The following is a 14,914-nucleotide window of genomic DNA, read 5'->3' as shown; positions in this document are numbered from 1 at the left end:
TGCCACGTGGACAAGTAATTTGCGGGTTCTCATCTGTTCTTCCATTGCCTCACGGTCCCATTGTTGCTCAGGAGTGCTGGCAAGGGCGGTGCCATCCATTAATGGTTTCGTAGTTCGTTTAGGTTGGGAGGAATCCATATTTTCATTGTCACCATTTTCTTTGTTTACTTCATCTGTCGAGTTCTTTCCCTGCTTTTGGGACACTCCTCTGGGATCTCAAGCTGGAATCCCTTGGTGACGAATGGTTGAGCAAAAACTTCGTCCAACTGAGTGGCCGTTTCGTGGCTTTCGACGTTGATTTGTTGCTCACGTTCTGTGTTTCCGACTGCCATGAGGTCAGCTTGATCGATGTTTCTGAGGTTTTCGACCAGCGAAGTGTCTCATTTGACTGTTCCAATCCGTCAAGCCCTGATCCATTACCCTGACAACAGACAAGACCAGAACTCTTCATCAGCAGTGTAACCGGGTTTATGAAGAATAAATGTTTTAGGTGAAACAAGAAACCATCTTGACCGGAGTGGATGACTACAAAGATATTTTATGCTAATCACATGGCGTACTATACCATGATGCACTACGAACGATTACAATGCTCTTCTATGAAAAATGCGTCGTGCACTGAGTTATACGTGACAGAACACATCTGTCGTTTTTCTGCATCCTTCAACTTGCTGTTGAGTTGGTTGCATTCACTGGTTTTTGCGTCTAATTGCTGGCATAAAGTGGCAATTTCTTCTACTTCATCTGCTACTACTTTTATTTCCTCAGCATGGACCTCTGCCTGTTTAGATGCCCGATTGGTTGTCCAGTCACATTCTCTGTCCTTTGTTAGTCGCTCTGGCTGCTTTCTTTGCTATGAAAAAAATAGTCAAGCCAACAACAACAACAATAAAGAAATAATGCTGGTGGCAAAACTAGTGGCGTCGTAACTTACCTTTTTTTGACTTTGGCTGCCAGTGTTCTGCCACTACAGCATTGTACCATCACGAACCAAACTAGACTTTCACGCGGTCTCCTATTTTTAACGGCACCATAGAGGTTTTGTCTGTGTCTCCATGCAAAGCTTGGTTTCTTTTCTTTTAGGCCAGGGTGGTTGATCATGCCGTTGGTAGTTGGTCTTCCACAGAACTTTGACCTTATCGTTGAGAGATATACTTGAGATGTTTGGAATAACTGTTCAGAAGATGAGATGAATCAGTTGTTGTGTTGATGAATAAGCTTCCTAAACAAAAGCCAAAATACCATTGGCTAATTTTAGTGGTGGCAAAAACAAATAGATATGCACCAATCACAGCTGGTTATATTGTTTTGGGAAAAACAAAAAACCTTTACAGAAACAGACCCATAAAGAAACAGCTTATCACTTATCTCCCAGTCCATGCTGTTCAAAATAGTAGTGGACATAACTGATAGTGGCATTTGCCCCTTTCCAACAGCGCTTGCCTTATGAACAAAGATGTTCACTTGACATGCTATCCCTTCACACATCACACCAAAATGCCACATTTCCATGGAGTCATAAAGTAAATTGGTCCCAGCTGCATGAGGTTACTTGGGATATGAAGTTGTTGCATGGAGTCGAATGAATAAAGCATTGTACAATCAAGTATGCAGGGGTCATGCCGTTCGTCTAACTGTATGTTATTTTCCACAGTTTGAAACGTTTTCGTTTACTCTTCGCACACTTCCCTGTATAATTCCCTCTCTCTGTAACAGTGTTCAAATGTTCTTGTCGAGCGCAGACGCATTCTGATTTTTCGCCCTCAGGAAGATTACCAGATCTTACTAGTTTTGCAGTGTTTTCCTGTTAAGTCATACCTAGATTAGTCATCAGTTTCGCTACCACAATATTTGGATGGAACTGTTCCCATAAATCTTTAAATTTTGAGTAGCTTACCGATTATTTGTCTGACTGCTCACAAGGGGCAGTAAAATCACACCATACACTCTTCTTTGTCTCACTTGAAGAAAAAAGCTCTTTCATCATTTTTGTATCCAGGAATCCTCCCAGGAAGCAAGATAGTATTTTCTTTGACATAGTTTGAAAGGAACAATTTGACATCTTCAACTACTGCCTGTGGGAGTGTTGCTGGGAAGCCTTTTGCAGTTGCCATGCCTCCTTTGCAAAATGCCATGACTCTCGTAGTGTTCCTTCAGTCGTTGAAATCGAGAGTAACTCAATCCTTAAAGGTGCAGAAACATATCCTTGTAGTTAGGTACTGATTGATACAGAAAATTGCATCTGGGACTTCGATTTCTTTTTTCGCCAATGGTTTCAATTTGTGTGAATGTTTGTATGTTGGCTAAGATAACCAGGTCAAGTTCTGGACTTGACAGTTCAAGGCAGTTGTTCAAATTTGTGAACACAGTTTCCTTTGAAAATTGGTCAAAGCAATGTCCATCTTTCAGACCTCTCAAGCATCCACATCCTTCTTAAAAATTTCTTCACTTTCTCTATTATCTGCTTGCTGGTCATTTCCATTTTGTTCGTCGATTGTCTGCCATGGTACAAACCGATTAATTACAATGTAATACTAAAATCGAACAGAGCAAAAGTTTGATGGGTAGCAAGCTGTTACCGAGGCAATGCATTAAGACTGTCAAGTACTTGCTTCTGATTGGTGAGTTGACCACCTTCCCAAACTCTCTCTCCTCTGCATCTGTGGCAGAGGAGATAGATCCTTGGAACGAGGTTAGTACCTCGAGTTACTGATAAAAGTCAAGCTGGGAGAACTTTGTGCAATGGCGAGTACATAGGAATTTGCTTGGAATATAGTAACGACGTCAAGTAACCAAGGTGGGCTTAAATAATTAAACTGACTAACTGTGTGAAAGAAGAGTATGCAAATTTGAGGCATTTGTTTTGCTTCGATGAGTTAATGCAAAATCTGTAGGGCAAAGTTGCATGACCAAAGGTCAAAGTGGTGGACAAAACACAACAAAACTTTTTACAATTCTAGTTCTTCGGTAAACCTTCTAGAAATATGTTTGTGGAGGGAATTGTTCTTGTCATTTACAAAGCCATTGAAACAAGCGCTTCATTTGACTTGGACAAGCTCGATTTTACCACTTGCAAAACAGGTACTGGTCACAGCGACCTACTCGATCGTTTGATTCAAATAGACAGACCATGATTACCTGTTACAAATAAAGGGACAGGATTTTCCTAGTAAACATCTGGCTTCAAGCAAATGGTATTCCGTTGGAACGGATTTATATTCCATACGAACGGCTATCTGTTTGAACAAATAGTTTTCCGTTCGAACGGGTGGCACATCCGTTTAAATGAAATGCAACTAATTCATAACAGATGACCATAGCTGTTCGAACGTTTTCTAAAAGATACTAAATGGATCAAAAACCAGATTAAACGCTTTCAGCGAGCATTTGAACAGATTCTAAATGGATAATAAACGCTTTCAAGGCGTTAAATGGATATCTGTCAATGTACGTTTTTCCAAATCAGGTCACATTTTTCTGTTGTTGCATTTTGCTTCTAGAACAGGGAATAGAATATTCACTTTGTTTCTTACAATAACACGACTTGACAATTGGGCGAGGAAACCTGTTTCCTTGCAAACCACCACACTCCATAAATGATAAACTTTATAAACTACAGAAATTTATAGAATTCCTTGAATAGAACAGTACTTGTAAAAGTTAATTCAACTCATACTTTTCTAAGTTGTTGGTCCTGTCTTGCCCAATATTTGCCTTTCTTCATTTCCCGCCATCACTATTCTCTTGCAGCAACTTCTTAGCCTTGAAGCATGGTTCACAATGCCCAACAGATCTTTCTGCCGTCCAACCACCAGTATCTTCATTGTTTTCGAAAATAGAACACGTTACAGATCGGCATGCAATATTCAATACAAACGTACTTCGTGGTAGCAAAGCAGGAACTACATATGTCTTTGCTGTTATCCGCCAGTGTAGCTCTCCAAGTCGCCATGATGGTAAACACGTTCTATGATGCATGCCCTCTTCGAGAAACTGCTTGTAAAATATGTTATAATAATTTATGCATTAGGTTGTGGATATGAAAAGTTCGGCATCTGAATCAAAGCCATTCCAAGGCAAAATGCCTGGCAGAGCCAGGTGGGAAGAACGGCTGAGCCGTTCCAAATTCCATTCTTAACCGATTCAGATGCCAAGGTTTTCATGTACTTAATTCCTGGTTTTTGGTTCGGCGTATGAAAAGTTTGGCATCTGAAAATGGGCCTTACTAGCTTTGTCAAGGGAAATTCCAACGACCATCTTTCAAGAAGCGATCTTCCTGGTGATTCAAGTTATGCAATGATCTTACGCACGTGCTGTGCTATCTCATGGGATCTCTTGTTTTGTGGTAGGTTGGAAAACCCGGAATTCGGAATTCGGAATTTTATTAAAAAAAATAAAAAAATAAATTAAAAAAATAAAAAAAAATAAAAAAATAAATAATAATAATAATAATAGTAATAATAATAATAATAAATAATAATAATAATAAATAAATGTAAAGAAAAAATAAATTATTGATTTAAAGTTATAATAAAACTTAGAATCTGAACTCTGGACTCTTGCGGCTTGACAATCAGACGGTTGCAGTTGAGTCACGATATGTGGTCACGCAATACCTTACTTTTAAATTATAAAAAATATACAGAAAACAAGAAAAAACCTTAACAAGAAACACCCTCACATTCCCTGTACTTTGTTCTTTGTTTCTGAGTAAAAGGTGTGTCACACAAGAGATTTGAAGCTTTGTTAAAGAAGTTATGAATTTGGACGAGAAGGCATAGTGATTGGAATTCGGAACATTGGCTTTTTTTAAAAAAGGTTTAATTGTTCTTTCTTTGCATGATAGTATATTGTACATTGAGTTTTCTTGTCTTCAATTATTCCTAGCGGCCTATATTAGTAACGCAATCCTAAATAGTTAAGCTGGCTGTCACGCTATTGAAATATCGTTTCTCCAAATCTCTCCCATAGCTCTTGTGCCATGGCATTAGAAATAATAAGTCCTCCCTCCATCCTGCTTAACAAAGATGTTAACTGAGATATTGTGAAGTCGTGGTTACAGTTCTTCAGACAGGGCAAGTTTATGTGGTAGTAGTGGTTTTGAACTCTTGACATTCTCCAGCACTTTGATCCATCTTCATAAACAAATGGATACCAGTCACTCTCTTTCCGCCCAATTACGGCAACAGAATCGATAGTGTTTTCCGGTAAATCCTTACGAAAGAAACCCTCACACCCTTTACAGCGCGCAATGTTTCCTTTGAGTTTTGTTAAAAAGTATGGGTTGTGACTGGGTGGAATGGGAGGTTTTGGTGGTAGTGGAAAACCTGGAGGTACAGCGACATGTGGATTAACGGATGCGGTTTGAATAGGTAGTGAATTTAAATATGGATAAGTGGGTGCCGGATATCTGCAAGATTGAGTAAGCCCAGAATGTTGTACGGGGGGAGCTGTAGGAACCGATAAAGAGGGTCGTATGGGTGGATGTAACGAGGCCGATGATAACGAGATGCTGGACGATGGTCCTTGGTCGGCTGTGATTTGTATTTGAGGAAGATGAGGTGTGCTTGATACAGACAGGGAACTTGGCGGCAAAGAAGAGCTATATATTTGAACGTCAGTTTTTGCTTGCCTTCGACGTCTTGGGGCACTCGGTTTCCTTCCAGAAGCTTTTACGTTTACATCTAGCGTGGCAACAGCTGTTAAGTTGTTAGGTATCTTTTGTTTCAGATACCACTTGACAAATTCGTTCAAACTGTTTTGTTTTTCGGCGACACTAACAACATGCGCGCAAATCTTTTTAGGTTTGAAGTTTTTGCACGTGCAAGTTATTTTCCCATTGCTGGAAACTTGAACAAAGTTTGGCACGTCACCAAATTCTGATAACACCGAGAATGCTTTTAAAGAATTATCTCTAGATGGGGCTGGAAGAATGGTATCCTCTCGTGAAAGAAGTCGCCCAGCTTTCTCCCATATGTGAATTGCAATGTTGCGATCAAGTTGATCTTGCACTGAAGACGCGGGCAAGGAAAGATCGTTTTTAGTTGGTAAGTGTACTACTGTACTAGATCGTGCAGAAAACATGCAACCCTGGCTCTGATTATCTCTTGCCTCATACATGTCCTCAATCGACAGGGCATAAATGTTGGCTACCTTCTTTTTTCTCTGCGCTTCGCTCATTCCAAACCAGTCTTCCTTTGAGATTTCTAAATGTTTAAATGACTCTCTGAACTCATATTGCCCGGACCCGCCAAATACACCTAAAATAAACTCTGTCTCTTGATCGTCTTCGATGAGTTCCTTCATTACTTTGGCAAAAGCTGTTTCCCCTAATTCTTTGCCGCATGTTTTATGTCGCAATCGACAATTTGTGTTTTCCAAATCATTCGTATAAAACTTTTCAGGAGGTAAACCAAGGCCAGCTCTAGTTCTGACACTAGCGATCATGCAGCTTTTCATCAAGTCAGATCTTTCTAGCATCCATAGATGGAATTGTGATGTTTCACTCTTCTCCCTTCGTGCCCATGGCTCAGAGAGAGAAGCAAGAATTCCGTCAAATTCTTCTTCACTTGTCGCGTCTAGAAGACCTTTCTCATAAACAATGCCTTCTTGTTTGCCAAAGATTTCTGCAAAGTACTGATGATGATCGGGTAAACCGAGTGAAACTAGCTTGGACTCCACGTTTTTTTGGAAGTGGAGGAAACATCGAAGATGAATAGCTTGTGGAAAATTCTCGGATAGGGCTTCAGCGAGAGCAGTCTCCCCATCTGTGCCAAAAGCTATTAGGTTTTCTAACTGCGGGGCAAGACTTCTCAATTTCGAGAAAAACTGCGTGTACATCTCTTTCTTCTTGCTGTGGTGAATGAAAATTGGACCGACAAATACTGGACACTTATTCGTGTTCCTTATTTTCAGCAGAAGGTTTCTGTATGAAGTGGGAGTGACACTAAAGTCTCCAAAATTCAATGTTGGATCAACAGAAAGGTATGTGAAATCAAGGTGGCTTGTACAGAACCTCGACAAGTCCGCCAACTGTTTATCCGTTGCAAGCACTATTAAGGGTTCACCTGACAGTTCTTGCATTCGCACAAAGTTCTTGCCATCGGTCTTTGCATACCAGTTAAAGGTGGTTATTTCATCGATTTGCTTTCTTTTGGGTTCAGAGCACGACGTCTTAGAACGCTCTCTTTTCATATCGTACGCCTGTGCTCTTCCCCTTGGAATGTCTGCATCAGAAGACGATTTAAGGGGACCACCTAAATCTTTCCTCGTTTTCACAACCGCTTCGCTGGTCGGCAAATTCTTTAAATTTTCGCCTAGAGCTCGTTTAACAGATGACTTGGTCCGAGTAAATGTTTTCCCTGATTTGGAGTTTCCGTGCGGTAGAGCTTTAATGGGATGCTCCTTGCCGTTAAACTGATACTGTAACAGAATCGTGTTATTTAAAATCTCACCCGCTTGATCCCTGGCGTAGAAAATGATTTGGCGAAAATCAGGGCTATCCTTGTGGTGCTGATACTCTCTGATAAAATGGACATCAGATTCCCTTACGATTCCTGAACGTTTTGACCTTCTCTTTTTCCATTTACCATTTGCCTTCTGTCTATAAGTATGTGTCGAACGCCCTTTGTAAACATAGGACCCATTACCATCTGCAGGTAAGTCATCTAACGGCACGAATCGTGAGTCGATAAGAAAAGCAGCATTCCGCTGAACCCGCATAGGTTGGCACTGACACTTCATATCGTTTGCATGGTCCTTTGAAAATTCATGTAAAACTTCTCCCGCTTCAAACCTTCGCCTTGCGGTGCTGAGCATGGGAAATTGAGGATCGTCATTGTAATATCGAACCTCATCCTCCGACTGGTCGCTCTCGTCACTCTCTCTGCTTTCTACACTAGACAAATCACTTCCTTTGTCTGTTTTTATTTCGAGACACTCGCGACTCATTTCTAATTTCACAGACTTGGTAGAACTACCAGCTCGCATCTTAGCTAAGGTCGACCCATAACCAGCGTAACCTAATTTATATTTGGATCGCACAGGTGAGCCGTCGATATTTACAATATCTCTTGATCTATCGACGAAGGGCTTTTTAACCGGAGAGGATTCAATCGTTATGGGATTACTTCTGCTGGTTCCAATTCCGCTTGTCTTAAAAGGAGGATAATCTTCACTCTTTGAAAGGCTAATTGGTTGCTCTCCAAGCTCTTAAATAAAAGAAAGAAAGAAAAGGATATTTAATTAAGACATTTTTAGTGTTATCTCACAGTAATACAATGTTTAAATCTAAATTTTCCTGTTGAGACTGCTGTAGACTGTTGTATACAAGCCCTAGATTATTCGAATTCGTACCTGTCATATCCATAGCTCTTCTTTTTCCATGTCGTTTTTGAGATATTGCATCCAAATCGAAAATGCTAGGAAACGAACGTAAATTTTTACTAAGCAGATGTAAACAAACTAAGAATAACAACTTTGGAGGACTATGAAAATTGTAGTAATGAAATGGCAAATTAATAAGAATACTCTGCGTATAAATAAAGTTATTTTCAATGACGCTCACAGTGGCGACATTTTTGCTTCCAGAAATTCTTCCTAAAGTGCGGAATTTAATTAACCAGGTCCTGAACTGTACGACCGAAAGCTTTATGGGGCCTCTTATAAGCTCCGACAGTTACTTTGGGAACTTATAACTAACATAATAAAGTACTAACCTCTTCTCCATCTCGTTTTCTGAAGTATCAGTCTCCGAGAAGGATTCTAATTGAAAAATTTCAAACGATTCTCGTAAGACAAAGTTTTCCCAAGGATGTTAAAAACCATTGTTTCTGAGTAGTATAGAATGACAAATTTGCTGTTGTCACCGTTCCCATAATACACTTTGTTTACCCCCCAAAATTTTTGCATAATTGATGCATAAGCATTGTTTTCTATTTCTCTTGACATTTACAATGACGTACAATCATCTATAGAGAAATTGAAAACAATGCTTATGCAAAATGTTTGGGGGGGGTAAACAAAGTGTATTATGGGATCGTGAAAATAGCGAAAAGTGAAATTAAACTTGCATTGCTGACTGTTGATTATTTATAAAGGATGTGTATCATTGTTCCCCCCCCCCTACCCCAACAAATTTGAAGGTTATTGTAACCTTTATGTGAACTGCTGTATCACTTTTGGAAGAAGCCACTTAAATGAAGAAGTCGCGTACGATGAATAACACATTTGTGTTATCCCCTCTCGAACGATGATTTAACTCAGTATATTTGTTAGTAACAAATACATACAGTCACAGTCACGCTGATCGAAAGTCTTTAGGAAATCTTCGGTATCCTCTGAAAAGTAAGTATTACTTATCTTCTACGCAATTTGATCCCAAAAGAGATCACTTTATTTAAACATTGAACACTTTCTGTGTCTTCTTATTGCTTGCTGGCGACTTCGCTGGCTGCAGTATACACTCTTCTTTTATGAGAACGCGTGAAATTTGGCTGAGCCTGAGGATGCTCTTATTTTAGCCCATACATTTTCTTAAATTTTGGGGCAAATCTCAGCCTCAACGTTCTTATAAAAGAAAAAAAATCAGTGTACTCGGTGTCAGAGATATCGAAAATTGAAAAGCGTACACCTAATTTAAAGAAACATTTACTACAGACTCTTCACCCCACATACATTATTCCTCTTTAGAATTTCATTCATTCACTAAAAAGTGAAATTAAAACTGTTCTTGTTGCTCTATAGAAGTTGCGTTATATTGTAGGATCTTGTAGCGTGATTCACAACACGATATACTTGCGGCTTTTTCAAAGATTTTAATTAGAGTGAAATGCTGCAACTGATTAGAGAAAAGAACATTCCATGTGTCCTGAAGAAAGATTGTTACTCCAGTTTTTTAATTCACTTCGATAAAATCTGTTAATCACATTCTTGACATTTTTGGCAGTATTACAAAGAAAAACCAAGCAGCCACAACCGAGTGTAGCTAGAATTAACTCAATACATTGTCACGCGCATTTAAAATCAATAACTAAAAACTTTTCTTCGAGCAAGAACACATATAATATACCACAAATTTACCATAAATATATATTCATTGTTTTAACCTTGTTCACTTGTCGCTTCGTAACCTCACGTGAGATCTTACACGAAGTACTTTCCTGCGCCAACGCTACCCACACCATATTCTCGTGTTCCGTGACGTACGTCATGGTAACACGAGACAAAAACTGAACGAAAGATTAAAGAGTGCCATGATTTGCCTGCAGTTCACAATGTCACTACTCCAATTATATCTAATTAAAAGTGACGGTACGAGGTTTTCTTTTAATTTTTATTAAACCGAAATCGGAAAACAGCACAATAACGCAAAAATACTGCAAATCTTGCATTCCAATTGTGTGCGGGGTGTGTGTAACTTGAATTTCGAGTTGCCGCCTGTCATCATGATCAGATTAAAATATATTTTTCTTAGATCTCGACCATAATCATAAAACATAAAAGGGAGATGCTATCTTAATATTATCTATCCGGTTTCCTGAATACAAATAAGTGAAATTTTTTGCAGATTTTGGTCTCGAAAAATGTTGTTCCCCGTGTTTTGAGGTTTTCCGTGGGGAGTTTGCCAATTGTAAAAACCGCCATTCGCAAATGACGCTCCTTTTTAGCTTAATTAGCCTTTCAAAGAAATTCTAACCAACTGAAGGGTTATTTGTAACTGTCACTTGAAATAGAAGGTAAACAAACAAGTGAAGAAATGACCGTACCTTGATCACTGGATGTGCCATGTCGCTGTTGCGAAGTTATCGCTTGCACACCGTGGCTATCGAAAAAAAAAAACACTGATGACTACTTGATCACACAGAACCACATACTAGCAAACAAATATCTTTTTTGTGACATAACAGTGACTCACCTTGGAGCACTCCCTTCTTCAGACGAAGTCGAGGAAATCCTCTTTCCTAATAGAAATGCCTTGTTAGTGGTGCGTAGCTTGAAGTTCAAGTTCTCTCCTAACATCACGATTCGTTTAATACAATTTCCTTAAAACTCGAAAGCATTATAACATGAAGTAAGTTGTTATCTAATATTTTATCTGCCCTGATTCAAGAACGCAAATAACTAAAATGTTTGTGGATTTTGGTCACGAGAACTGACTTCATTCTTATTTGAGTTTCCAAAGTGTATTCTACATAACCAAAGACTTGTATATAAAACACGTAGATCACTTGAAGCTGCAGCGTAATTAATAAACAGGTGAAGAAATGAAATGACTGTACCTTTAGAACGGGATTTGCCACGTACTGCTGCCTTTCGCTTGCGCGAAGAAATCGCTTGCACTTCTTGGCTATCGAAAAAAAAAACACTGATGACCACTTCATCACGGAGAATCACACAGTAGCAAACAAATAAGTTTTAAATAAAAAAATAGCAACTCACCTTGGGGCACATTCTTCTTCCGAAGAAGTCGATGAAATCCTCTTTCCTAGTATTGGCAATACTTCGTTACTAAAGTAAACTTAAGGTAGAAAATAACTATTTTTCAACGATCAGAGGTGATTCATACCTTGAACAATTTGGGAATACGAATAGTCCATGTTTTTGGTCTTTAAATCCAGCAAGCAATAAATAACGTGGCGATGTAAATGTCAGTGTCCTTACGAATGAAGATAATTGAACGACAAATTACAGCACACTTAAAAGTCACGAAACAGAACAAATGCTTTTGTTAGATGTGTACTCACGCTAGATGTATAAATTACAATGTTATCAGACATGCGACTCTTTACATTCGGAAATACTTAAAAGCACAGAAAAACTTTAAAAGCTTTAACAAAACTTTTAAGCTGTTTTGTGACACACCTTTTACTCAGAAACAACGAACAAAGTACAGGGAATGTGAGGGTGTTTCTTGTTAAGGTTTTTTCTTGTTTTCTGTATTTTTTTTATAATTAAAAGTAAGGTATTGCGTGACCACATATCGTGACTCAACTGCAACCGTCTGATTGTCAAGCCGCAAGAGTCCAGAGTTCAGATTCTAGGTTTTATTATAACTTTAAATTAATAATTTATTTTTTCTTTAAATTTATTTATTATTATTATTTATTATTATTATTATTATTACTATTATTATTATTATTATTATTTATTTTTTTATTTTTTTTTCATTTATTTTTTTAATTTATTTTTTTATTTTTTTTAATAAAATTCCGAATTTCCGGTTTCCGAATTCCGAATTCCGAATTCCGAATTCCGAATTCCTGGTTTTCCAACCTACCCTTGTTTTGTATTAAGTATATTAGTCATTAGTTTAACTGGCAACCTTCGTGGCTTCCCTACGGGTTGATTGATATAGGGAATCCCAGGAATATGGGTTCCCACTCCACTGATAAAAAATCTCGTAATCAGTGGGTAAAAAAAATAATATGCAAAGGTGGGAATGTGTATGGATGTAAATAAAATAGACAAAAGATTAACGTTTAGGTTAGTGGTAAAATTGAGGGAGCGACCTCTGCAACACAACACACTCCAGCTCAATTATGGTAAAGAAATGAAATAGAGGAAATAAAATGTCAAATCAAAGCAAACATGAGCATTGTGTTATGTGCGTGAGCGACTGCAACTTCCACTGAGAGTCCAACAGCCAATGGTTTAATTACTCAACTTTTAATGTTCAGCTTACTCGTACACGGCAAGTCTACTCACACACACAGGCCACTACATAACGCGAGTCCCTTATATATCCTGTATTATGAGTACATTGTGCATTCTGTAGTCGCCATATAACCGTCTCTTAGTCTTAGACCTTGTGCGAGTATACATTCAAATACAACCATTATACATCTTAGGACGTGTATCTTAGCTTGTGCAATCACTATATCAATTTCATTACATTTCCCCTCTTCCAGTAAAAGAGATGCATCCTGGCATCTAGGGTCATTGTAAATAACAAAACAACAACAACAAAGGAGAAAGCATTAATTTGTAAAACATCCTTCCTGAAAATACCTCTAATGTAAGTTTAAACCATTGGAAATGGCTTACTTAAACTTCAATGTAACTTAAATGCAACTATGAACTGTTCCAAATGTCTTAATCAAACTGAAATGGTAACTCCTGCCAAATAGCACTCCTGGGTCCAACTTCCAAAATCATTCACTGGACATTTGCCTTTTGTAGGCGGTCATGGTGCACAAACTTGGGCTTTCCCTTGGGGGTCCTCTGCTGGTGCACCCAAAAGGGTTTATGGCGGTGGCAAACACATCTTGATATTCATTGAGTAAGTCATTCAACACTCCGATCTGTTCATCATTCCAGCCATCTGTACTTGTATTTACAGGGGTAAAGAGCTCTGCTTATCTTGGTGCTCACATTCTTTTGGTTGCGACTCTTGAGCAAGCTGTACATCCGTCTCTGCCTCCTGAGACTGCCTCAAACACGGTTCTCCATCTACCTGATTTCCATCCACTGGTCTGCATAATGCTGCCAGGGTGTTTTTGTAGACCCACCTTGGATACAAGCGATCTGCGTACCAAACGTTTACTCTGCTGAACAAAATCCAGTGTGGGTTCCAGAACTGCCAGACCTTCATCACACTTGTCTAGAACCTTTGAGGCCATTATAATCTCACTATGAGCTGGAGCTTTCACTGTATCCTTGAATACTGCCCTTAAGCATCAAAAAGAAAAAAAATAAAATTAGACAAAGTAAACTAAATAAATAAAATATAATAATAAAAAGTCAATTGATAGAAAATAAAACTTTAACAGAATTAAGAAAAATTGAGTGCGCTAAATGCTGGAGGCTTGATGATGGGTATGGTAGAAATACTTTAGGGGTTTGCATGGGTCCTTGGGGTGGGGTGATAAATTTCTATGACGGTAAGGGTAGGAGAATTTTTCTCTACATGGAAAACAACAACCTAAGGGGTAATTATGGTGGTTGTTGTGTTATCGTTATTTTTATTTAATGGGCTTAGCTTTATAGGTTTGTTTAACTTGTGTATGAAAGGTGTTAATTCGTAAAATAGGGTATTATAGTCTGGATAGTGGGCATATATTATGTCAAAATAGTTAGAGGGGGTGAGTTTAGTGTATGAGGGACTGCTCATTTGGTCAGTTATTATTTTCATTCTTGTCCATCCAGTATAATGAAAACGCATAGTTACCAGTGTTGTGCATAATTTAATGTAACTGATGTAGATTGTAGTAAACAAGACTGTTCTATGTATACAAATTTATAAACAATTATTGGTTGATTGAATCTCTCTTTTCTCCATTCAGAACATAGTTCTAAAGGAACATAGGTCCCAAAGTTGGCTTTAGAAGTGAGGTTTAGCACAATGAAATCAATTTGCCTTGCTCTCTTTTCTCCTTTGGAATGTGAAGCCCAATGTTGAGAGGCAGGACCCATTTTGCTACTAATTCTGGTGGACAGTCATTGCCAATGAAAAATAATGTAAGTTGGAAAGAGTCATTGTCTCTTGTTGGTTTCTTCCAGAAAAGTTGCTGAATGTGGGTGGGCCAGGTTTGGATGGAATAGAAGACATCTGTATTAAGTGAGTGGAAAAGTTGCAGGCATTCATTAGTAATATGTTGTCTTGATTGGTGCCATATGCAGGTGTTAAAAAGCTGTAAAGTTGGGATGTGATCTAGTTCCATAAGAGGTTAAGTTATTGTAGCTGTAGAAAAGGTAAAAAGGTATTAACAGGTAGGGTAAGGAAATTCTAGCCTAGGGTTAACTTTGCTTGAAGGTCATGGTAAACATTCTCTTCATGTTAGGTATTTTTTTGTTTAGTTTTAGGTCTGAGGGTTGGTCAGAAAATTTTCTGTTTAGTTGGGACAAAAAAATATCTTGGGTTAGGATAAGGGTTTGGGAGAAGGGTAAATTGATTTCTTAAGGTTAGTTTCAGGTG

At 38.4% G+C, this 14,914-nt stretch overlaps 1 protein-coding gene across 1 annotated transcript; it reads right to left on the bottom strand.

The window, feature by feature from the left end:
* Positions 1-4,935: 4,935 nt before the first annotated feature.
* LOC149099927 (uncharacterized) lies at positions 4,936-11,019 on the bottom strand. Its single transcript, XM_089276938.1, has 3 exons — positions 10,916-11,019; positions 10,767-10,822; positions 4,936-8,210 (listed from the first exon to the last, which is right to left on the bottom strand). Exons 1-3 carry the CDS (start codon positions 11,017-11,019, stop codon positions 4,936-4,938), a joined length of 3,435 nt encoding a protein of 1,144 aa, XP_089133064.1.
* Positions 11,020-14,914: the final 3,895 nt, after the last annotated feature.

This window comes from Orbicella faveolata, unplaced genomic scaffold (genome assembly GCF_042242905.1).
Source record: "Orbicella faveolata isolate gen_17 unplaced genomic scaffold, um_ofav_v1 contig_46, whole genome shotgun sequence".
Classification (NCBI taxonomy): domain Eukaryota; kingdom Metazoa; phylum Cnidaria; class Anthozoa; order Scleractinia; family Merulinidae; genus Orbicella; species Orbicella faveolata.
Note: the sequence above shows the minus strand (reverse complement) of the source record. Positions and strands in the feature narration are given on the sequence as shown.

Coding starts and splice junctions, on each gene's coding strand:
- LOC149099927 (XM_089276938.1), bottom strand. CDS start 11,019: ATGTTAGGAGAGAACTTGAACTTCAAGCTACGCACCACTAACAAGGCA. Junction 10,823..10,915: donor GAAGAAGGGAGTGCTCCAAG/GTGAGTCACTGT, acceptor TTTTTTCGATAG/CCACGGTGTGCAAGCGATAA. Junction 8,211..10,766: donor TGGCACATCCAGTGATCAAG/GTACGGTCATTT, acceptor CTTTTATTTAAG/AGCTTGGAGAGCAACCAATT.